The sequence below is a fragment of the Crinia signifera genome, chromosome 6 (genome assembly GCF_055691185.1).
Source record: "Crinia signifera chromosome 6, ASM5569118v1, whole genome shotgun sequence".
Taxonomy (NCBI): domain Eukaryota; kingdom Metazoa; phylum Chordata; class Amphibia; order Anura; family Myobatrachidae; genus Crinia; species Crinia signifera.
This window is the reverse complement of record NC_139222.1, coordinates 170755556-170781055: the sequence shown is the minus strand read 5'-3', so window position 1 is coordinate 170781055 and position 25500 is coordinate 170755556. Positions and strand designations below refer to the sequence as shown.

The following is a 25500-nucleotide window of genomic DNA, read 5'->3' as shown; positions in this document are numbered from 1 at the left end:
TCTTGTCATCTCCCGCCTTGACTACTGCAACATCCTTCTCTCTGGGCTACCTCTCACCCGCCTCGCACCTCTCCAATCCATTCTTAACGCTGCTGCTAGGCTCATCTTCCTCTCCCGCCGCTCTACCTCCGCCTCCCCCTCTGTCTCTCTCTTCACTGGCTCCCCATTCCTTTCCGAGTTCTCTTTAAACTCCTCACCACCACCTACAAGGCTCTCTCCTCCTCCACCGCTCCTTACCTCTCTTCACTGATCTCTATCCACACTCCCTCCCGTCCTCTTCGCTCCATCGCTGACCACCTACTGACCTCTCACCTAATCACCTCCTCCCACTCCCGTGTCCAATATTTCTCTTGCGCTGCCCCCTTGCACTGGAACAACCTCCCGCCACCCATCAGGCTTTCTGATTCCCTTACCTCCTTCAAGCGCTCCCTCAAAACCCACTTTTTTTGACTAGCCTATCCCTCCTCCTAACCTCTCTTGATACTCCTATCCTGCTGCGGTTCCCATCCGTTCCTACTTATCCTATTGTTTTTCGTTCGTCCACCCACCTCCTTTTAGTATGTTAACTCTTATGAGTAGGGCCCTCCTTCCTCATGTACTCACCCTACCTCTTTACCTCACCTGTGCTCCTGTCCTGTTCTTCCCTTCCTCTACTTCATCTTCAGTCTCCTCGACAATTTCGACACCTAGTTCTACCAGCTATACCCCTATCTATGCTGTATTTTATCAACACACCCTGTACGTTACCTTGTATTTGTTTTTTGTTTGCTGTGTAAAAAAGAGGGGTGCTAGTTAAGGAGGAAGGCGTCTCTATTTCCTTCCAGTGTGTATGAATACACAATATATAGTACATAGGGGGAGGGGCCCTAAACTGCACATCCTGGACATATGAGGTGCCACCTGCTGAGACCTGTAAATCCAGTAAGACCTCCAGCATCTGTGTTCAACAAGGCAGAAGACATTTTTGGAGGGGAGCAGGGTCTCTGTCTGCAGATCCTATGTGGACAGAGACTCTGTGAGCCTGTGGCACCAGTTACCCCCCACCAATGTCTCCTGGCTGACAGTGACGTCCTCAGAGGCCCTGGTGCAATCCATCTGCTGCACCAATGCTAGATCCACCTCTGCTGGAGGAGGGAGGAGAGGAGGTCATTGGTCTGTCCTGCAATCTCCTCAGCTTCTTGTGCTCATGCGCTACCGGACACCCCTGATCACCGATGCTTCCAAGGAAGCGGCAGTGATAACAACTCCAACTACATCTGAATCAGGCTCAATAAGCAAGTTTGGAGCAGCAGCACACATTACAATGAGGAAATTAGTAGTGAGTTTTAAATTTAAGAAGAGTAGGAGAAGTAGAATTCATCTAAAAATAAGCAGAGTACAAAAGCTGCATGCTTTCAATATCAAACTAGGTATAGTAATACACATTACATGCAGAGGCTGCACACTATGATTTACTCTTTGGAGCAGTGGCGGAACTACCATGGGTGCAGGGGGTGCAGCTGCTATGGGGCCCGGCGGCTGGGGGGGCCCCATGGACAGCAAGCACTCCCCTGCCTTTTCCTGCGCTGGCGCTGAGCGGGGGAGACCCAACAGGGAACAGCACTTGCCGGGGGGAGACCCAACAGGTCTCCCACAGACACCCTATAACCACCGGTGCCCGCAATGCCTCCATCAAACCAGTACCTGTAATTGATGACAGCCATGCAGACTGTATGTGCGCTGCCCGGCTGTAGTCTCCCCCGAACCGCCCGTCCGCCTGCACGCAGTACCTGTAATTGATAACAGCCGGGCAGACTGTATGTGCGCTGCCCGGCTGTAGTCTCCCCCCGAACCGCCCGTCCGCCCGAACGCAGTACCTGTAATTGATGACAGCCGGGCAGACTGTATGTGCGCTGCCCGGCTGTAGTCTCCGGCAAGAGAATCTGTATTTTCACAGATCTCCTGATGGACCACCGGCAGCCAATCAGGATGGCTATCAATGCCGCCGCTCCTGATTGGCTGCCCGGCGGTCCAGCGGGAGATATGAAAATACAGATTCTCTTGCCGGAGACTACAGCCGGGCAGCGCACATACAGTCTGCCCGGCTGTCATCAATTACAGGTACTGCGTGCGGGCGGACGGGCGGTTCGGGGGGAGACTACAGTCGGGCAGCGCACATACAGTCTGCCCGGCTGTCAGCTACCTACGGGTGGGCGGACGTCCGGGCGGAGCAGGGGGCGACAGGAGCCCCGGTGTGGGGGCCCATTTTGTGTGGGGGCCCCAGGGCGACCGCCCCTGTCGCCCCGTGCTTAATCCTCCACTGACCAAATATACCTTCTACTGTATAATACCCATCCCCCTTTGCTATTCTGACCTCCACACCACCCCACCGTCCTCATATGGGTGAAGTGCTGGGGGGCCCTTTCAAAATTTTGCTATGGGGCCCACAATGGTGTAGTTACGCCTCTGCTTTGGAGGATGCCTGGAAAGGGGTGTGGCTTCACAGGGGTTCTCGGTTCTGTCACTCCAGGGGAATGTCCAGCATTCCCTGAATTGGTGGCTGTCCTCGGAGACTGGGCTGTGCATAATGTCAGGTCAGGTCTTCATCTGTCACTGCAGAATAGCTGGCACTTTGGTGTCCCCCACTGAGAGTGAAACCTGGGTGCAGGCCATAACCCCTTACACACCAACTTTATGATGCCACTGATTACACATAAGAAGAGAATAAGTCCACATAATGCATAACGCTAGTAATACACAGCTACACTTGTCCAAATTACACAGATGGTGAGGACAAATAAGTATTACAAGAAGCAAGAGTATTAATCTGCCTTACACATCATGAGAAACATACTGAAATAAATGTCAGAGAAGACTAAAGTAGAACAAAAAGGTTTTTTGTTCTACTTTGGTCTTCTCTGACATATTTATTTCAGTATAAACACTGAACAACTGAACAATACCAACCAGTGACTGCTCATTACTTTGATTATTCAGTATTGATGTTGGTTTTACTTTGATGTTTTTCTCTCAATGCCCTTCAGGACATTGTTAGCCAGTGTGAATCCCCTCCAATATTATGTACACATGAGAAACATAGCAATATGCAGTAATACATATTACACATAGGAAGGCTAGTAGTATGCAGTGTTGGATTAAGATCTTTAGAGGCCCTAAACACTTAAAAGATGTTGGTTCCCACATTATATCTAATAAAATAAACCGTAAAATACATTTTCAAACTGAAAGAAAACTTACAATAAGATGTAAAATAATGTTTCTTTTTAGATATTTCCACTTTACTTATATTTGAAAAGTGTTCTCCTACTTTTTCTAATTGGCTCATCAGAGTAAGCCGTAAGGCAAACTGTGCACTTCATGGGCAAACTGTGCACGTTCTCAGACTTTATAGAAAATACTTCATGTTCCCTTTTATTAGCTGTAATTACTGTTTACAGTGACAGGAGCTCTGCCATCTTTCTAAGCTGATGTGGCACCTACTGGATCAGACGTAGAGTGGCAATAGCCACCATGTAAGCATAGATAGATGGTGGAACGCCTGTTATTGTAGAACAGGGGTGGGGAACCTTTTTTTGTGCCAAGGGCCGTTTGTATGGGGAACAAATCCTTCGAGGGCCATATGTAAAAATGTCTCTGACAAATTGTCCTGCTGCAGCCGTCCCATGCACCGTGGCTGCCGCTGAATGGGACTGACAGTCTCCGGCTGCTGTTGTTTAAGAGGAATCTCACGAGAACTACTGACCTCTTGCGAGAATTCCCCTGTACTTGACTCCCGGCAAAGTCGCTGGGTGGGTGGGCCACTCAGACCGGCTACGGTGCCCGGATACGGCCCCCGGGCCTGAGGTTCCCCGCCCCTGTTGTAGAACCTCAATACAGCTGGTAAAAGGGAACACAGAGTTTTTTCTATAAAAATAAAAATATTGCCATAAACACAGTGGGCCTTATTCTAGTTCACTCTTTCTGACAAAATCCTTCTTAGATGGACAAAACCATGGGCACTGCAGGTGGGGCAGATGTAACTTGTGCAGAGAGAATTTGAGTCAAAAAATTATTTGGATCTTCAATTGTTCCGACTTGTGCTATAAAGACTATTCTTTAACAAAACTCTGGCAATATGCAGAATTTCTTTGCCAAAAACAAAGTATAAATCTTATATCTTGTGTGATGAAACTTCTTGCTATACATCCAGCAACCTAAGTCCTATATTAAATGAATTTATTCTTAAAGACAAGGTAATAAAAAAAAAAATGTTACCTCAGTTTGAAATCCTTCTACAAGAATGGCCACCAACAAGTTAAATAGTACATAGTTTCCAAAGGTCATCAGTGCGATAAAGTAAAGAGCTGCCCATGAAGACGTGGATGCCATTCCATTGTAAAGAACTTTGTTCCAGTCTTCTTGTGTTAAAATCTAGATTGGGGAATCACATTATTAGTAGAAATATATTAAAACTTAAAACATACAGAACATACAATCAGCGCCAGATTAAGGGGGGGGGGGGGGGCGGGCGCAGGAGGTCAGTGTGGTAGTGCTGCAGGTTCACCTATCTGCCGATGTGACAGTTATTAATGGTGGTGAGCATCGGAGACCGAGGCTCACTGACCGCACAAGTGTGCAGTGCATTACTTGGAGATGACTAAGTCCCATGAGGCTGAGAGGCTTGTGCTGAGCTCTTATTGGTGGAGCTCATCACATACTTCTCAGGCCCCTGGAGGACAGCAGCAGCAGCCTGGTCATGGGAGTATTGTTAATCAAAGACAGAGCTGGACCTATGAGGTCTCGTACAGTGCAAGGTGCAGAGGGACAAACACAGGTTTTTCATGTGGTGTGTGTGTGTGTATATATATTCTTGATAAAAGTGCACCCAGCACTGAAACGTTGAACACATACAGTGTGTTATTGTTTTCATTTCATCCGTGAGTGCTGCCGTGAGAGAGAATATATATATATATCCCTGCAGTTACCCATTGACCATTGATCTTTTAACTTGAGCCCTTTATGGGCACTTCCCCATTAGAGCTTTCAGATTATCAGCCTGTTGTACATTATAGATCCTGTAAGACATCTAATACTAGCTGGTTTGTATGTACTCTCCCATGTCATCTTCCCTATTCTTTCTGACCACCTCCAGTGGTAGACCACATATATTATTTATACAACTCTCTGATAATCCATATGCCCTGACTAGCAAGTTTTCCCATGGAATTTACATGTACTCTCCCATCAAATTTGGAGTTTACATGTACTCTCTTATCGCAGTGTTCCTACCTTTGCTTTATAGCATGTCAATACATTTGAATTTGCCTTCCAGTTTAATTTATATTATATATGATTATTAACATTATGCATGTTCTACATGCAAGGCTTTGCTGCTAATATTGCCACTTGCTTTTATCTGCCATTTTAGCGACTCTATGGACTTTAAGTTTATATCATCTTTACTCTAATGTACTATTCTCCCATGCAGTTTGCGGACAGTAATGACATGAAGGAGTGGGCCCCCCTGTCTAAAGTGACCCGGGCCGCCCGAAGGCTTAACCTGTCCTTGCATACAATACCTGGAATACAGTCACTGTAGCCCAGAGAAGAGAGTCAAAGTTCTTCCTATCTGGAAGGGTGTCTCCATCTTTCTCAGAGGCAAACTTGCAGCCAAAAAGGTGCATACCTAAAATGCTGTAAAAGGATGACATTATGAAAATATCTGAATGATTTTTACATTAAAGAATACCATGACAATACTGTTCACATGAATGTATCACACATCACACTTCCTTAGCAGTTTAACCCATTGAATGCCAACATCTCTGTGAGAAATGTTCAAAATATCCACCAAAAATGGCAGCATCACTCATATTGGTTATATAAATTCCAATAACAAATTTTGTGTAAAAATAGATATTTTCTATATAAGGTAAAGATTACAGGTCATTACGATGAATACAAATGTTTGCTTGCCAATTTTCACACCTATTTTGACAAATTCACTTGGTGCTCGGGTAAATTACACCAACCGTACATCTTGACTTTTACAGTTTTACATGCAGCTTCCAATAAACTTACATTAGTATATGTAAATGGAGGAAATCAGATTATAACATTATATTTATGTAGTATTTTCATGTTACTCTGTCCAGCAGTCGAGTTTGGGTGGTATAAATTACAGAACAGGGAGGGCATGGGGTGCTGGGCAGCCACAGTGAGCGCTGCAGCAATGCAGTGGTGTGGTGCATAGGACGATGTATGGAGGGGGCTGGGAAGGCAGGTATGGATTGGATCAGTAGTAAAGGGGTGGCTGATCCTTGGAGAGCCATGTTGGAGGATCTTGTGGGGCCCTTCAGGTATGTTAGTGCTCAATTTAGAATTACATAAACATATGTAGGTGCTATTATCATATAGTGTAGGACCACCAAAAGTAGGAATGGCTGGGTGTGACTCATGGTTTACCATATGTTTGCAACTGTAGTCTTTCTATATTATGTAGGATGTATATGTCTCTTTGCTGGCCTAGTGCAGTGCGCTGGAGGATTTTTTTTGCTTGTCATTTATTTTCTTGATTGACCCTTTCCTGACATGCACATGTGATGGTCCTTACATTGCTTTAAATAACTACCATTCTGTTTATCACCGTAGGGCAGGCTTAACCAACTATGGTTCTCAAGGCATACCAACAGTGCATGTTTTAGTGATATCCAGGCTTGAGCACAGGTGACTTAATTAATAACGGGGATATCTTGATTAAACCATCTGTGTTGAAGCCTGGATATCACTAAAACCTGCACTGCTGGTGTGCCTTGAGGACCATGGTTGGGAAAGCCTGCCATTGGGTGTACTATATTTGGGGAGGGCTATTGGCATCCTGCCCTGTCAACCAGTGATGAGAGATGTGGAGGGAGGGGGCATGGCCTTAATTCTGTCTCTACTGTGCAATTGTAGTTACAAATTGAATTTGCTTATAAAATATTGGAAAAATACCATGACATTCTGTTTCTCATGGCACCTGAGCCACAGGGCAAGCATATGGCATGGTGGACTATTCATCTGAAGAGGTGGAAGAGAGTCAGTAAACAAATATCCTGACTCCCATAGAGCCACCAGGCCCCATCTTCAGCTACCCAGCAGCAGGCTCCCTCACAGAGCCATCTCAGCCCAAATACCCCCTCCCCCTTTCTCATTTGTTTGATCGATTCTGAAGCCATCAAATTACTTAAATGCAGGCCAGCAACCACAAATTGGATGGCATTATATACTAGCTCCAGAACCTGAACTGGACCACTGCCGTGGACCAGGGTAATCGCACCCATATGGCGAGAAGAGCCTGCACATGATAGGCATAACACAGGCCACCAGAGAGAAGACTGCTGCCATATGGTGCAGACCCAGGCCTTTCAGGGCTTAATCTGGGAAAACGCAGCCCAATGGGAAACCCTATCAGCATCCCTAACCTTCCAAAGCCCTAGCCCCGAAACTACGTCACCACTTACATCCCCCAGGCACATTATATGAAAAAAAAATTTTGTCTGCGTTTCTTTGTAATATTAGTTAAGGGGTTATAACTTTAAACAATTAATGAGGATTTTACAATGTACACACAGCTTTTTCTATACTTGTAGTCACATTTTTTTTTAGCAGTACATTATAGGTAATTGGTTGAAATAGTGTTTTTTGTACACTTACATTTATGGGTTAAAATTTGTCAATGTGGGTTTTTAGGTAGATATGTGTTAGTAATGTTTGGTATTTATAATATGCTTAAACATTGTTTTTACATTTGTCTCCCAAAGTCTCACATACATCTCAGCTATCAATACCTGGTCTATTTTTTGCCGACTTTTTAAGACCTGTTTTAGGTGCGATTTAAAAAAATATAGTTTAGAAAAGGAAAACATCTCGATGCGATTTGGAATATGGGTAAAGGTAAAAACTTGCAATTTTTAGCCTACCCGCACCCTATTACATGTGTGCCTTTTGGTAAATGTGCAAATTTGTGCAAAAAATAAATCGTACATTACAAAAAATGACATCCTTTTACATTTGGCCTCTGGTGTTTTTATTTTCATTTATACAATAGTGTAACAGCATTATGTTTATCCTATTTCTTTTAAATCACGGAACTGTTCAAATCCCAACCACATCTGCCAGGAGACTATTCCATTAACTAATCTTTATCTTCACAATTTTAAGTAATGACATTTTCTTGTTAATGTGCAGCCTTTTCTGGCGGTGTTACCGTAAATTGGGCAAGTACTTACCTGAAGATGAAGATAAAAAGCATCAGTAACATGCAGAAGGTGGCTACATTGTCCATTGTTTTCATTAACACCACAAGTTGGCGCTGCAGTGCTGGCATAAATCTTACTAATTTCAAGACCCTCATGAGACGGAACGTTCTCAGGACAGAGAGACCACCGCCCTGTTGTCCAATGATCTCCCACACACTGCCAGAACACAACATGACAGATAAATTAATTAAATGGTTTAATGGTGGAGAGAAATTAACAATAGTAAAACAAAAACAAAAAGATAACTGTGTGTAAATAAAGAAATTGATAATATAACATTTATTTACGTGTCATCTTTCCACCAAATAATTTCTAGTAATCTTTTAAAGCAACAATTTAACAGTTTTTAAAATGATTTCCTAATTCATTGTGTTTCGGATAATCTGTGCCGCTGAACCATAACGAAAGCAGTTTAGTGAGCCAACAAGGAAGTAATTGAAATAATTCCTGAACAGGGTCAATCCTAGATTTATTGAGGCTTGTATCAGGACACATGTCTACTATGTGATTTATACTGTAGGTCTGCTTGTATTCCATATAGTGTAACTTAAAAACCTGGAATCTGTTATATTTATGTAAACAAAGATAATTTTATATATTAAAAAAAGGAAATAACAAAGCTTTACAACTGTATAACATATATTATAATTATAAATTGGCACTTTAATTATAATTCCTTATACAATTCTGTACCAATGTTTCCCAAACCCAGAACCCTAAGGGCTATTTCACACGCTCCAGCTCCTGCCGGGCGGCGAAATTCCGCATGGCCAAAAGCCGTGCCGTCCACAGTAGTTGTTAATGGACACTATTGTGTCCATTCTCACAGGATGGCCACGGCCCGGCTGCCCGGTTGCAGCCGGATCCCACCACTGGAAGGGACGGCTGCCGGGCTTTAGCCATCCCTACCATTGTAAACTGCTGTGTGCGGCACAGCTCCCTGGCTGTGTGGGGTTTCGCCGCCCGGCAGGAGCCGGAGCATGTGAAATAGCCCTAACAGTGCATTTTTCCATAGCTCCTTGCTAGAGCACAAGTGTATTAATTTACTGACTTGACACATTATAAAAGATCCGCAGGTAGTTCTAATTATAGTACATAACTAGTGATTCTGTGAGGAGGCATGGAAATCATTCACTGTTAGGGACTTTTAGGACTGGATTTGGGAAATATTGCAATATACTGTATCCAGTACAATACCTTCTGAAAATAGGTCTTGATCTTTCTATACTGTCGAATATAGTTTCAGGATTAAATTCAAACAGATTTGATAATTTACCGTGTTTGGAAAAAGTCTGGTAGCTTCAGGCTTTAATGCCTGGGACTATTCAATTTGAGCTCCCCTTTTTCGCCCTGTAAATTTACAGTGTTATTAGAGGACCTCTGGATTACCACAGCTGCGGCACCTGAAAACAGGCTAATTATAAGGGATTTATTTTAGAGCATGTTACGCTATTTTTATTTTTCAACCATTACCATGTCGACCTATTGTGTGTGTCGACTTTTAACGTAGAACATATTTTTTGGCCCATATGGTGTTGAAATATTGACTGCCAACCTAGTCATTGCCTATTAGCCATCCGGATACCGGTTATAAATATGTAAGAGGATAGTATGTTGCTGCAAAATTTGAGGATTTGATTTTGGATATAGTAGTTAGAATTTATACTGTGAGAGGACATGTAGGATAAAGGGTGTTTTCTGGAAGGGGGTGTATCTGCAAATATTAAGTATCCCCAGTATTGATGTACATGGAGCCATAAGCGATATTGTAGATATCAAATGTGGTTCCTCATTTTTGACTGTAAATGCATCCACATAATTGCCAGAGTTAAACGTTTAGCCCTGGCAGCTAATGCCATCTTCAGATGGCGCTAGCCATTGTAGCCTATGGGCTATTCTTAGCAATTATCATTGGGAGAGGGTTCATTTGGAATCATCCATGATAATGGCCACAGTGAGCACACTGAGCATGCCCAGATGTCTTGCATCAAGAAAAAGAAATGGAGCGAAGGAATTACATGTAAAGGCATGTTCATTTTGAAAACACTATTCATGGATGTCATTTCTAATACATCCCAGCTATTCTTCCTTTCATTTTGATGCATATAAAAATGACAAGAAATTATATTTACCTATGTATGCAGAGAGCAAAAAATAACAGTAAACACTAAGCAGGTGTGTGAGCTAGCAAGGATGATAAATATAAAAATACTTGTATAATTCACTTTTCAAACCATATCTTACATAGCAAATAGAATTTTGGGAACATGTGCACTTCAAGAACATATTGGAACTTCACAGTGTTTAAACAGCCTTTTAACCAGTTAACTGACAATTTGGTACTTATGAGTTATCTGGGCGCCCGATTTTTTGATTGTATGCCTTAAGTTAAGGCATACAATCAGATGCGATGTGATGCGATATCGCATCGCATCGCATCGCATGCGACCATCGGATGCGATGACCCGATTTTTCCATAGGAATCAATGTTAAAATGGACAGAGTCCATTTTAACATGGAATTCAATGGGAAAAAGGGGTCCTCTTCATACCCCTACTATCCAAGTGGGCATGGAGTTGGATATAAACCTGTGGCGAGCGTAGCGAGCCACCGAGCCCGAAGCGTGGCGAGCGAAGCGAGCCCCGCGAGGGGACGGTATTCTATGTCCCCTCGCCACGCTTCGGGCTCGGTGGCTCGCTACGCTCGCCACAGGTTTATATCCAACTCCATGCCCACTTGGATAGTAGGGGTATGAAAAGGACCCCTTTTTCCCATTGAATTCCATGTTAAAATGGACTCTGTCCATTTTAACATTGATTCCTATGGAAAAATCGGGTCATCGCATCGCATCGCATCCGATGGTCGCATGCGATGCGATGCGATGTGCCCGATCCGACCCGATTTAGAAATCGGGCGCCCGGATAACTCATAAGTACCGACAATTTCCTGCAAAAGTGACCTTTTTTTTTAATCTACTCAAGAACAAATTCTCAAAAATATATATAAATATTTTAGTAACAAAAAGTAACAAAACATCTAACCCCCAGTGGCAAGGTATGCGGTCACTAGGTCAACAGTCAAAAGGTCGACAGGCAGAAGGTTGACACATGAAAAAGTCAACATGCATTCGGTGTACATGGTCACAAGGTCGACACAAGCAAAATGCTGACATGGGAAAGGCCGACGTGGCTTTGTTGACATTTTCTATGTTGACCTTTTGTTCATGTCGACCTAATGCATTGCAAGTTTGCAACCTTTTTCTTGTGTCAACCTTCTGCCTGTTGACCAATAGTAGTCTACCTTTTGACTGTTGACCTAGACAGTCGACCAAACGATCCACACCCTTCAGCAATAGATTAAAAAGTGACAAAATATACAATAAATGCCCCAGTGGCATTACCACTCACCCCTCACCTCAGTGATAATAGACCCCATGTTAATGGGTCACCACTGGAAATTACTACTATTATTATTTTAATTATATGAAGCCACAAGGGTTCCACAGCGTCTGACAATACATTGATGCAAAAAAAGAAAAAAAAGAAAAAAACAGTACAAGGCAAATTAAGACAAGTACATGGTAAACAAAGACAGTTGAGGCAGGACACAGACACAATTATTGGGGTGGTAGAGATATTTCTAAGAAATGCACCTGAGTAGAGAGGGCCCTGCTTGTAAGAGCCCGCTTCCCCAATGGCAGTATACTCCAATTGCCTATAAATCCAACTCCCCCCCCCAGGTCCCTTCTTTGGGAACTGTAGCACACACACGCAAAGTGGATCTCCCCAGAAGACACATGAGTGATGCGTGGCAGACATAATCGCATGGGATGCGTCTGTGTCAGTGGAAGCACTGCCTGCTGCAGTAGCATCCCATGTGACCAAGCTAGGTAAGTGGTTAAGTAAGGTAATGGAAAGGTTACATTAAGGAGACAGAACAGACAATTCAGACTTGTTTACATTGAATTAAAAGTGCCTTAGAGGTAACCTAATTAGCATGTATAAATGTAGCCAAGCTCAATAAAAAGTTCTGTTTAATGAGCTTTTCATACTGTGGAAGAAAGAGAATGTGTAAGTATAATGATAACATCTGTGCTTGTTTCTGTAAGAAATTACATACTTGCCTAAAGGATTGTGCTTAATTAAATTTGTGATATTATGTGTAGAAAACAGAGACTAACCTCAACATCCAAGCTAGCGAGTTTAAGCTTTGGCTTGTGTAATTACGAAGAAGAATGGAATTTCTACTGATAATTGTAACTATTTTCTTAGGAAATAGTACAGTGTACTGCGTGTGTTCCATATTCTTTTCTTATTGTTTCATGCTATAAATACAGTGTATCCCCCTTACCCTGGTATGCATACAAGGCCAGTAACTTGCATGGTAAATCTAGGCTAGTATGAGTAATCTGCAGGTACAGAACCAGTCATTTTCATTTTCCTTCATATTCATATCTCCTACTTAAATGCTCTCTATCCAGGGGCATCTTTAATACATTACTTATTTTGTGTGCTAGATCTACTTTGAACTGTACATTTCCTATTTCAAGATTGAAAGGTGAAAGGTACAGTATATTTTGGTTTTCTTTTATAAAAAACCTCTATTATTGCATCCAGTAAACAAATTTAGATGTGTTCCTCGAAGTCATGAAGTAAACTTTCCATAGCTCGAAATGAAAATATACTGTTGAAAGGATTTATTGAGACGTCAGACAGAATGCAGATTAAATTGCACATAAGCTCTTGTAACCATATGGAAACTGAAGACATAAATATAATTTTATCATAAGGAACTGTCAGATACCAAGGGGAACTGGTCTATAGTAGCATACCTGATCTAATAATTGTGGTACATCTATATTGGCGGGCAAAGCTTGGTCGGTTTTACTAATTTCTTATCTCTTCCCTTTTTGACAATTGGTTTTATTTACGGACTTAATTTTAATGGTTTATTTATTTATTAACAGTTTCTTATATAGTGTACTATATTGAAATACTATGTACTTGGGACATTGCAAGAGATTTTCTATTAAAAGATCAATACACTGAGTGGTAGTATTTTTGGTACTTGTGTATTTTGGCGGCGCCCATCGCAGTGCATACCATAAGGCATACGATGGTATGCGATGCGACGCTATATCGCGCGATATTGTACAATATATGGCATACAATGCGATGCGATTAAACATTGTATAAGCACCCTAATGGGTGCTTACAATGTTAAATGCACCCCCATGCCACCCCCCACTATAAACATGAACCCGAAGCGTGGCGAGCGCAGCGAGCCCGCGAGGGGCGGCGGTACGCGTCCTCCGACCTTTTCATACCCCCACTATCCACGTCGGCGTGGAGTTGAGAATAGAAAGTGTGGTGAGCGCAGCGAGCCACCGAGCCCGAAGCGTGGCGAGGGGACGCGGACACCTGTGAAGCCCGCGAGGGGACGCGTATACCTATGAAGGTATCCGCTTCCGCTCGCTGCGCTCGCCACACTTTCTATTCTCAACTCCACGCCGACGTGGATAGTGGGGGTATGAAAAGGTCGGAGGACGCGTAGCGCTGCGCTCGCCACGCTTCGGGTTCACGTTTATAGTGGGGGGGTGACGTGGGGGTGCATTTAACATTGTAAGCACCCATTAGGGTGCTTATAAATCTTTCATCGAATAGGGGGCAAAAATCGCGTCGCATCGCATGCCATCGGGTGCATGGCATGCGATGCGACGCAATGTACTCATCGCGCGATGGAGATCGGGGGCGCCGCCAAAATACACAAGTATCGTATTTTTTTTCAACAGATTGGAGTGCTTGTCAATTGCTGATATCCACACATCACCAATGTTCCATTGGGTAAATCCAAAGTGCTATTTACTCATATTTCAGGTGTGTGAATTACTGTACATTAGGCCACAACACAAAGTCTTACATATATTGCTTTAAATCCCTAATTCTACAAGTTCTCATAAAAGACAACCCTGGTCCAATGGGCCTTATTCAATGAGAAATTCACAAGTAAGGGACTTTTAGAACTCCAATCAATTTCAAATAGGTCCCTATCCCTGCAGAAGAGAGGGTGTCTTGCAATGAGCTGTTACTGATTAATCATTTAATATTGGGAAAAAAAAGAGAGGGAAATGCTAAAGTCACCTATAGGATACCAGAGGAGAATAAATGTGAGATTGACTAAATTATGGTGCATTAAACTATATTCACTGTTGTGTCATAAATATAATTTTTATTATCAATACATTACAGTGACGTTTGAATTCCTCTAGTGGTAAACTGTTTCTTTTTCATTTTTGTGTGCCTAAAAAATGGCATATCTATTACAGTTTGCTACAATAACGAAACCAGAAAATATATAATTGTAGTTTTGACTAATGATGATTGTAAGGCAAATATACTTGCATAGAGCAAGCCTATGGGATATTAAGTACAGAAATATGACTTTTAGGCATAAAAGAATATTATACAGAAATTTGTGAAACTTATTACTTTGTAGTTACAAAGTTTTAAAAAATGTACTACCTTATGATAACTATGATGCCATCAAATATGTTATAAGGGTTCTTGATATATCCAAATGGACCATAAACTAAGAGTTTTAAAACCATTTCCAGAGCAAATAAACTGGTGAAGACGATGTTGCTGATTTCCAGGGCATTAGTCAGTTCTTCTGGCTGCAGATAAGTGATATATTAGCAAATAATGGAGTAAACAGCGGGAAAAAAAAAAAGAATCATAGTATAAAATCAAAGAAAATGTTAGAAAGACACAAGGTTTATCTACAGTATGCAAATATATATTTATGGCATGCTAGAAAAGATCAAGGGGAAAATTTACTAGGTTGAGAGATTCAGAAAGTGAAAGATTTGGTAAGAAATCTCCAGGTTTTTTTTTAAAGTGGCAATCATTTACACTGCAAAACCAGCTTTAATAAAAAATATTTCTTACCAAATCTCTCACTTTCTAATACCCCTTTTACACCAAGAAATAACCCAGGTCAGCGTTGGTGTAAAAGGGGTCAACCCAGGTCCAGTCACACTGGTCTCCTACCCAGGTCCTGACCAGGGTTGAACACTTGTTAGACCTGGGTCGTGGGCGGTGTAAATGGTACCAACCCAGGTTGGGACATCTGGGTAGTGCTGAAAGGATACCAGAAGTGCTGGACACCTTTCCACAGTGCGCTGCAGTGGCAAAAGACAGCAGCCAGGAAGGATACGGGCAGTGCACACAGAAATCATAATTGGATAATTGGATGCAGTATAATTTATATTATTATTATTATTTTTTTTGGGGGGGGGGGGAGGCTGGGGGGAGCACATGGGAGATTCGGTCTGCTGCTGCAGTGGAAGGGGCTGGGGAGAGCACATGGGTGATGCTGCACTTTTATACCGCTATGAGTGCTTGAGCAGTGAATAAAACTTTTTGAAAAATATTTTACTAAATAAAAAAAAACAACATTTTTCAGTGCTAACTTGTCATGTCTTTTCATTTTTATTTTAAATCATTGAGGGAAAGTTGGTTGGCAGTTTATCCTAAAATGGACATTTTTAATGTCATCCATAGGGAAAAGCAGTGCTGACCCAGGTTCAGTGTAAACGGTGCAGACCTGGGTCCGACCTGGGTCACAGTGCTGTGTAAATGGGGTATGAAGCTGGGTCCAACCCTGGAAACTCCCATGTTCAAAGACCAGGGATTTTGGTGTAAAAGGGGTATAAATCTCTCATCCTATTAAATTCTACCCCATTTCTCAGATCGGTATCTAATTTACCGCAGTAGATTACAGTGGTTAATGGATTCACTGGGGGCTATCCAATTAGCTCCGATAGTCATCAGTTATCAGGGATTAATGACAATGGTAAATAGGACACCATCCTATGCGTCATGAGTTAAGCTGGGTACACATCTATACAATCCTTATTTCTTGCAACCGTTCGGCCGACCGTACTCCCGTCGGACCGTCCACAAACAACAGCCGACACGCGCGTACACACCTGTACAATTTTACTTGCGACGTCCGATGTACTCCCGTCCAAACAGTCGCAATAAAAAGATTGTACCACCGTACACACTGTCTCGATTTGGGTTATTGACACGTCACATGTGACCAAAATTATCATAATAGGCTGGGTTAGGGCATAATTATTGCAGTCACCCTTTTACCTATTAAAAAAAAAACGGTGTGGGGTCCTCCCCACAGCCGTAACCAGGCTGAAGGAGCCGGGGCTGGTATTAAAAAATCAGGAAACCCGACAAAGAGGGCTTCGCTGATTTTTTAAAACCAGCCCCAGGCTCCAGGTCCGGGGCTGGTTCCCAAAATACGGGGGACAAAATGACTAGGGGTCCCCCGTATTTTAAGAACCAGCTCCAGGCCAAACCAGCCAGCAGGGTAATGCCACAGCCGGGGGACACTTATTATTATTATAAGGTCCCGCGGCCAAAGCATTCAGCCCTCTGACCGGTCAGCCTGGCCAGGGGTCCTGGGGAAGTGGGGACCCCCCCAATAAAGGGGTACCCCCCCTCCAGGACTTACCTGACCAGGCTGAAACCTGGTGCTGTCCTCGATGCCCCTGGGCGGTGGGCATCGAGCTGATACTGGTGTAAAAAAAATAGATGAAAAAACTATTGTCTTTTCCTGTGGAACTATGAGTCCTAGCAAGCCTCCCCCGCATGCTGGGACTTGGAGAACCACAAGTCCCAGCATGCAGGGCATTAAAGGGCCCACTGGCACTTGTAGTTCCACAGAAAAAAAATTGTTAAATAAATACACACTGACACATTAGAAAAATAAAAGTTTAATACATACATTACACAAACACATTGATACTTAACAATCTTGATCCCGTAGGTAGGTCCCAGGGTCTGGTCCGGTGGCCTGGTTCCGGGGCTGGTCTGAGTCCGGGGCTCCAGGGCTGAAGAGTCCGGGGTCCTGGATCCGTAGTTGTAATCCAAAGGGATACCTGGGGAAGGAAATTCTACTCACCTGCTCCTCTGGCAACCACCCCGGCATCTTCTGTTCAAGTCGCGCTGCTCCCGGCTACTGGTACCCGTTCCGCCTCCGGTGGACACTGGAGAGACGCAGAGATCCTTCTTTCTCTGTGTCTCTACTCAGAATGATTTCTGGCCAATCAGGAGCCGAGAAAGTCGGCTCCTGATTGGCCAGAAATCATTCTGAGTAGAGACGCAGAGGAAGAAGGATCTCTGCGTCTCTAGTGTACAGCGGAGGCGGAGCGGGTCCCAGCAGCCGGGAGCAGCGCGACTTGAACATAAGATGCCGGGGTGGTCGCCACAGTACCAGGTGAGTAAGATTTCCTTCCCCAGGTACCCCTTTGGATTACTACGGATCCAGGACCCCGGACTCTTCAGCCCTGGAGCCCCGGACCCGGACCAGCCCCGGAACCAAGGCACCGGAACCAAGCCACCGGACTGGACCCTGGGACCTACCGACGGGCTCAAGATAGGTAAGTATCAGTGTGTTTGTGTAATGTATGTACTAAACTTTTATTTTTCTAATGTGTCAGTGTGTATTTATTTAACTATTTTTTTCCCTGTGGAACTACAAGTGCCAGCGGGCCCTTTAATGCCCTGCATGCTGGGACTTGTGGTTCCTCAAGTCCCAGCATGCGGGGGAGGCTTGCTGGGACTCATAGTTCCACAGGAACACTGAATCAGCCAGGTGGCCACCGCACAGGGCCACCGGGGACAGCACCAGGCTTCAGCCTGGTCAGGTAAGTCCTGGAGGGGGGGTCCCCACTTCCCCAGGACCCCTGGCCAGGCTGACCGGTCAGAGGGCTGAATGCTTTGGCCGCGGGACCTTATATAATATGTGTCCCCCGGCTGTGGCATTAAAATACGGGGGACCCCTGCTCATTTTGTCCCCCGTATTTTGGGAACCAGCCCCGGACCTGGAGCCTGGGGCTGGTTTTAAAAAATCAGCGAAGCCCTATTTGTCGGGTTTCCTGATTTTTTAATACCAGCCCCGGCTCTTTCAGCCTGGTGCTGGTTACGGCTGTGGGAGGGACCCCACGTGTTTTTTTTTTTGTCACCCTGCCAGAGATGATGCAGCTATGGAACGCCCACATGGGCGTTCCAGCTTTGGCAGTATAGTTGCAAGGACGGCAGCATATTGGTCGAACGTGCGTACACACTGCACTTTTGTTCCGATATGGGGCCGTCCTGTCGGATGAAAATTAAACAGCAAAGAACCGTCGACCGACCGAGTATGGATGGTCAACACAGTTTTTTGCCGTTTATCGCTCGTACGGGACAGCGTACACACATATACAATTGAATGGCTGTCCAACCCAGAACGGAAGAACGGCCCGACAATTGTATATATGTGTACCCAGCTTTACTTTCTAAATTAGATGTCCTCCCAATATTCGAAGAAAACACATATTCACTAATAATAAACGGTACTCGTTTCCTAGTACAGCGCCTGTCGCAGATGATCGCATACCTTAACTTAAGGTATGCGATGGACGCGACTGACACGATTTCAGGGCTATTTTTAGCCTTTTCCCCGACAATTAAAAAATCGCGTCCATCGCATGCCTTAAGTTAAGGCATGTGATGCGACCGATGCGATGGATGCTATTTTACATAGGGAACAATGTTTAATGGGCAAATGGACCCGATTTTTCATTGTATACCCACCCTTATGGGTATTTTACATGTGAAATGCCCCCCCCCCATTGTTAACGCCACCCCACGATGAATGCCAACCCAAAGCGTGGCAAGCGCAGCGAGCCCGCGAGGGGCGGCGGTACGCGTCCTCCAACCTTTTCATACCCCCACTATCCACGTCGGGATGGAGTTGATTCTATATAGTGTGGCGAGCGCAGCGAGCCACCGAGCCCGAAGCGTGGCGAGCGGACGCGTAATACCTGTGAAGTAATGCGCGTCCCCTCGCCACCCTTCGGGCTCAGTGGCTCGCTGTGCTCGCCACACTATATATGATTAACTCCATGCCGACGTGGATAGTGGGGGTATGAAAAGGTCGGAGGACGCGTACCGCCGCCCTTCGCGGGCTCGCTGCGCTCGCCACGCTTCAGGTTGGCGTTCATCGTGGGGTGGCATTAACAATGGGGGGGGCATTTGACCCATCAGGGTGGGTATACAATGAAAATTGGGGTCTGGTGGGCATTTAACATTGGGCCCAATGTAAAATCGGGTCTCAGGGACCATTTTACATTGGTTCCGATGTAAAAATCGCATCGATTGCATTGCATGCGATTTGGTTGTATGCGATGTGATCAACGTGATTTTTTTGGACCCGATGGATACAATCAAAATCGCAGGCGCCGTGCTAGGAAACAAGTACCTAATAAACTATGCACAAATGTATTCACTGTACTGTTGAACTAATTTATTGTTATTTTTTTTATATAAAGCTTAATACAGTTGGAGTTTGCATTCAAATCTACATGGCAAAATATATTTTGTTGTTGGGTATATATTCCAAGTAAGGTTGTCTGTAAATAAAAAAAAGTTGAATGCATAATCTTACAATTTTTCCTATAGACTGCAGATTGGAAGTAGGAGCAGAAAGGGACGAAGCCATCATTTTGATGTGCTTTTCACTAGTTATTGTATAAACATTCTTGTATAAAATGTCAGCAAGAATCTGGTTGCTCTCTGAAAAGTTCTGGAAATCTCCCCGCTCATGTGTCTGTGTCAGTAAGCTTTGATGAATACATTGTCCCAAGTTTTTCTCAACGTTTAACATTGTCAACTTATTCACAAATCGCAGGAACATTTTTAGTTCTTTTTATTTATTTACTTAACTTATTTAGAAGACACAAACTAATGTATAAAGCACGTTATAACACATTACCTGTTCGTGATATTCGATCCCCATGCTCAGAGTGTTAATAAGGATAGCGATCATTATTCCACGTCCAAAATACTTGCTGTCAACAATTTTTCTAAATGTTTCACAAACCATTTTCGACAGCTTCAGCAGTTTGTGGGGGTTCTCAGTTTTTGCTTCTGTCGTATGTGGCTCAGTCTTCTCACTGCATTGAGTATCCTGAGTGAACTCATAGACTCCATCACTGTCGGACTCTACTCCTTCATTGTCAGGGAGGTCTGACGCTTTGCAACGAGAACAAATCTCTGGATCGAATGGTTCAATTTCCGAACTGGCAGCTTGAACAGAAATTTTACAGGATCCCTTGCAGATACCTAAGGTCATAGGGCACTAATGAAAGTAACTCACTAAAGATTATGCACAATTAGTGAGCAGCAAGTTACATTGCTACTTATGCGGCAAGTACAGCATTACTGAGAAAGAGCGCAAAATGCAAAAATAAAATAAAAATCCTTGCATTCATTGCATAGCAAAAGAAAGATTAATTTCACAAATAAAGCAGTGTTGTTCATACACTATAACACAAAGTCACACTACAACACACAGTAAAACTACACAACATACAGTGATCCCTACTCTTGTACTATAGAATTTGCTTAGTATCTGTAATAGGGTGTTGCACATTTACAACAGAATACTGTCTGTAGCACAACTGTGAAATTGTGCTGGTTCTCCAACAGCTGTAATCACATTGCCATTGAAGGAGTGTAATATGTTGCACTTTTTTTTACGGCCTGACAAAAAGAAAAACTTGTGCAAAAAAATACTAAACCCCCATCTCTGAATGTTTACATTTTTACAGCTAAGAGGACATTATTATACATGTATTTCATTCACAACTATATATAATTTTGATATTAATTTAATATAGATGTGAAAGATCAGTTTAGCACTGGCTTAGAAGTTATTTTGTGACTCAATTGTTACACTACTGTATTTAGTTAAAACACACTGATATCAATTAGATGGCATAGTTACATCAAAAATAAAACAAAAGTATATAAAATGTGTCCATAAAATGGAAATTTATACTGCCTTTGTTTGTATAGTAAGTAATGTTGATAACTTTTACTACTGATATCTTGTGAGTAGACAGAGATTAATTTTCAGCCTTACAAACTTGCCCTACAAAAATGAGCTACTGAAATGTCATGAATTTAACATGCTGCCTCTGACCTGGATCAGTTCCCACTAGGGTACCTTCCTAAAGATGACAGAGTGTCTTCAGTGCCCCCGCTATATTATTTTATTGAGCAAAATAGGCAGCTGCTGAGATCAAAGGGTGATTGGTAAAAAAATATTGAAAGAAAAACCAGTAAACTAAATGAACATAAACACATCTTTGTGTTGCTCAAGTCATCTGCCTAGTTTTCCGATAAGGCAAATGTAGCCAACGATTAAAATTAATTTTTTAGGGATTAGAAAAGACTACCTCACCTGCAGGTACTCTAATATAAATGCTGCTAGAGAGCTTATGTAGGGTGCTCAACCTATATTTGGCCAGTGTTATGTGGGGTACACACCAGGACGATATGGCGCAAAACTAGCCAATTTAGATACAATCTCGACCGATTGTATGTAAATCGGCCGTGTTTGTTGGCCATTTCGCTGCCCTTTTGATGCGATCCCGATCCGATGCGCGGCCCCGCGGGTCGGTCGGTCTTTTCTGAAATCCTACCTGCTGCAGGTAGGATCTCAGAAATGACCATTGTAGTGGGTGGGGTCGCGATCGGATCGCGATCACATTAGGGGCATTTTCGCGGTGGGTCGGCGCCGCCGTCAGCTTGTTAGCGGGTCATACGTTCCTGTGACAACCCGCTCACGGGCACCATCGTCCTGGTGTGTACCGCACATTAGACACCAGTATGGTTGAATGGATGAACAATATTTTAATATGCCAGGGGCACTCATTTACAGTAAGCTGTTCCTAATGACTATCATTTGGTAAGGTTGTTTTCTTTAAAGAAATGTCATATTTGAAACTGTTTTCAAGGAAATCACATAAAAATGTTTAACATTTATTTTGTGCAGAATACTTAAATGTTTAGATAAGACTCCAGAGTGAATTGCTCAAATGTTCAAGAATCCAAAAATGATTATTATTCTGCCACAGAAGCAATTTTCTGAGATGGCTGAGACTAATTTATACTGTATACAAAGCACAGCTCTCAACCACCCATTCCTTCATAGTTATGTTAATACTATAGGTGCTGGGCTGCATGCATGCTTCTAAAGCAGTTTACCAGCTGTCTGGTATCTTGGTGGGAATATGTAATTATATGTGTTGCCAAAGCAAAGCATGAATTAATCCATCCATATACAGTATTGCAGGATCATTGTGAGGGTTCTCAGGCAAGCTGATTTTCCATAAATAGTGCAAGAGAAGTATTTAAAGTTAAGTAACCTAATTCTGAATAAATTGATATATGTAAGAATAATCACTCGCCTGCTTGTATGCTTGTGAAGTTTAACTAATTCCAGTTGAGATAGAAAATGACGGTCTCTCTTGGGAACCTGGCAAGCATTAAACAAAAGAAGCACCCAATCACCTTTAAGGTGAGGCACAGTCTCATTCAGTTTTTACCAGCTTAACACTCCACAGCTTTTATCTACACATAGTTCATTCTAGGACTACAACCCAACATTCAGACAGACAGCATCAGACATCCAGACAGACGCCATACCTGTACTCTGGGTCTCTAGAAGCCTGTTCATTGAACTGTATACTGGCCCTGTGTAAATGTTGGTGTCACTTGTGATCACAGGACTTTCTGCAACTTCCCCTTGTTCTGTGTTCTTCTGTATTTCAGGTGATACACTTGGGTGTACAGTAGGATAGTTTTTATTTCCTACAATACTTCTTTGGAGAACCTCTGGATTTGCCAGAACTGTACCAGGCTGAGCAAAGACGGGCACACAATGTAAAGGTTCAAGGTGACAATCGGCATGGTAAATGCTGTGAATGGATTGCGTGTTGGAGGCAGAAGCAATGGGGGAGGTCTGCGCCCCTGCAAACGATAGCATTAATCTAGTTCCATTATGAGGAGAATTGGTTTCCACTTCGCTGAGCTCTGGGCTGGCCTGTGGTGCTCGCAGGCTCCCGTTTCCCAGGTGATAATGATGATGGTGATGGTGATGATGATGGATTAGATGGTGCACAGAAGACCTTCTCCTCCTATGCATGCGTTTCGGTTTCTCAATGTTGCTCTTCACTGCAGGACTAGATGTGAAACCAACTTTAAAGACTGCTGCTCTGTAGAACTGGACAAGCCGCTTACTTGCCTTACGCGTCACATACACCAAATACTTCAGAAGCTCATCATAACAACTGCCAGGTTCAGAGAAGCTGGCTAATGTGCTTGCATTGGAAAGGAAGCGGACTCTCTGTTCCTTCATAAGCTGGCTCTCCCGCTGTTTAGTTTCAGAAAACTGAGTAGCTATGACCACTAGACAAAGGTTGATCATGAAAAATGATCCAATCTAAAGAAATTTGAACCAGTTCTGAGATTAGTATAACATAGTCAGTGTTAATTTATATCCACAGCAATTGCAATATAACTGTATTGTTTTATAACAGCCACAAAAATTGTGATATCACCAAATAATCCTATATATTTTTTATTTTTGCCTTTTCTATGGTTTACGTTACCCTCTTATGAGCACATAAAAAAATTTGACTTTTCACTAGCCACTGGAATTATAACATTGGCATAAGAAGGGATAAAGTTGTGTAGAGTAGAGTCTTGCACTGCTGAAGTAAGTGGTACCAAAGCAGTATTAATGTTTTAGAGAAGATACCATGGAAGGGTGAACTATACACTGTGCACACCCTACTTACATTTATGTTCATGTCACAACGAGGTGATGCTCCTTATTGGTAGACAGTATTGCAGCATGAAAAACTATGAAGGGATTGAGATGAAAATGCTAGAGACTAGAAGTTATGTTTCTCCAATAGATATATGACCTAGAATCAATGAACAATATACAGTATGATAACTTTGCCTAACGGTTTAATTATCAATACTTTTGAATGCATTCACCAAGGAGTAAACATAAATGCAGATCTTCTAGAGGGAAAGGCCTGCAGCTATAATGCACCTGGCACAGATAATGGCTGTTTATTTTAGTGAGTTTTCATGAACCTTTACATACCTTTACATTCCGAAATATTATCCAACATTATGTAATAGGTTTGTTCAATATTCTGGTTTTCTTTTGGTCATATTAAAATAACTAGCACTGTATCCAATTTTCCCTACAGTTAGCTACTCCTATTTTTACTAAGTTTTTTTCCCAGTAACCTGAGATAACCCATGAAGGGGGTATTCCATCCGGGGTTCCAGGTCATTTTCAGTTCTTTTGACCGTAACTCGACAGCCGGATTTCAATGTTCCCTTCTGTCCAGTGTCGGAAAGTCCGTGGATAGGCAAAAATGCAGCTGTTTTGTCAAACAAATAGGTGCGGATTCGACAATCCATGGACGTTTCCTACAATATAGATTCGCCTCTGTAGCAGGCAAGTCCTGGCCAGGATGGCATACTGAACTGCCGATATTTCCCTTGTCGGAAATATTGGCAGAGATTGAATTTCATCCCCCCAAAAGTTTCTAAAAGTGAAGAGAGGTGATGTTGCCCATAGCAGCCTATAAGATTCTGACTATCATTTTGCTATTGTATCCTAAAAAATTATAAACAGAATCTGGTTGGTTGCTATAGGCAACATCACCTCTTTAAATTTTTAGAAATTTACCCCTGAGTGTCTCAAGACAAACATAAAAACATTAAGGTTGGTGTTTATCAAAGCTTGGAGAGAGATAAAATGGTGACATATAAAGTGCAAACCAATCAGCTCCTAATAGTCATTTTTTTTAAACACAGCCTGTAAACTGTAAGGAATAAGCTGATTGGATTCAATAAATACCCCTTAAAACATTACATTATGGAATTTTGGCCACCTGTAGAGTGCGGTAACAGTAGCAACATAGGTGGAAGTTTGCATACAGATTATCTTAACAGTCGTTTTTCTTGCTTGAAATCTTTGGCTCAATGTTTTTGAAAATGAGGTTTCCTACTCCAATAGTAATACAGTATTCACTGGTATGTACACAGAAGTTTCAGGAGCAGATCAAAAGTGGTATTTACTGTACATAAGTCTGCATAGTGCACTTGAAACCCTACTGAAGGAGAAATGGAGTGACTTATAAAGTTCCATACACACTGGGTGTTTTTTTGCCCAGTGTGTATGCAAAGAAATAATGGTGAAAGTTATTGTGTTGAAAATCAGTGCATACACACTAAAGGGGACCCATACACCGAGCCGATTTGGGCCGTTTGAGACCAATCGAGCTGTG

The 25500-nt window shown here is 42.8% G+C and overlaps 1 protein-coding gene across 5 annotated transcripts in view; it reads right to left on the bottom strand.

Moving 5' to 3' along the window:
- Positions 1–25500, bottom strand: part of CACNA1G (calcium voltage-gated channel subunit alpha1 G) — a 317812-nt gene that overhangs the window by 115046 nt on the left and 177266 nt on the right. For all 5 annotated transcript variants that reach the window (XM_083148098.1, XM_083148097.1, XM_083148094.1 and 2 more), the window contains exons 8-13: positions 22832–23627; positions 20112–20461; positions 14801–14952; positions 8250–8435; positions 5559–5673; positions 4255–4410 (exon numbers count right to left, since the gene is read on the bottom strand). In XM_083148098.1, the coding sequence (XP_083004224.1) occupies positions 4255–4410; positions 5559–5673; positions 8250–8435; positions 14801–14952; positions 20112–20461; positions 22832–23627 (1755 nt within the window). The remainder of the gene's footprint in view (positions 1–4254; positions 4411–5558; positions 5674–8249; positions 8436–14800; positions 14953–20111; positions 20462–22831; positions 23628–25500) is intronic.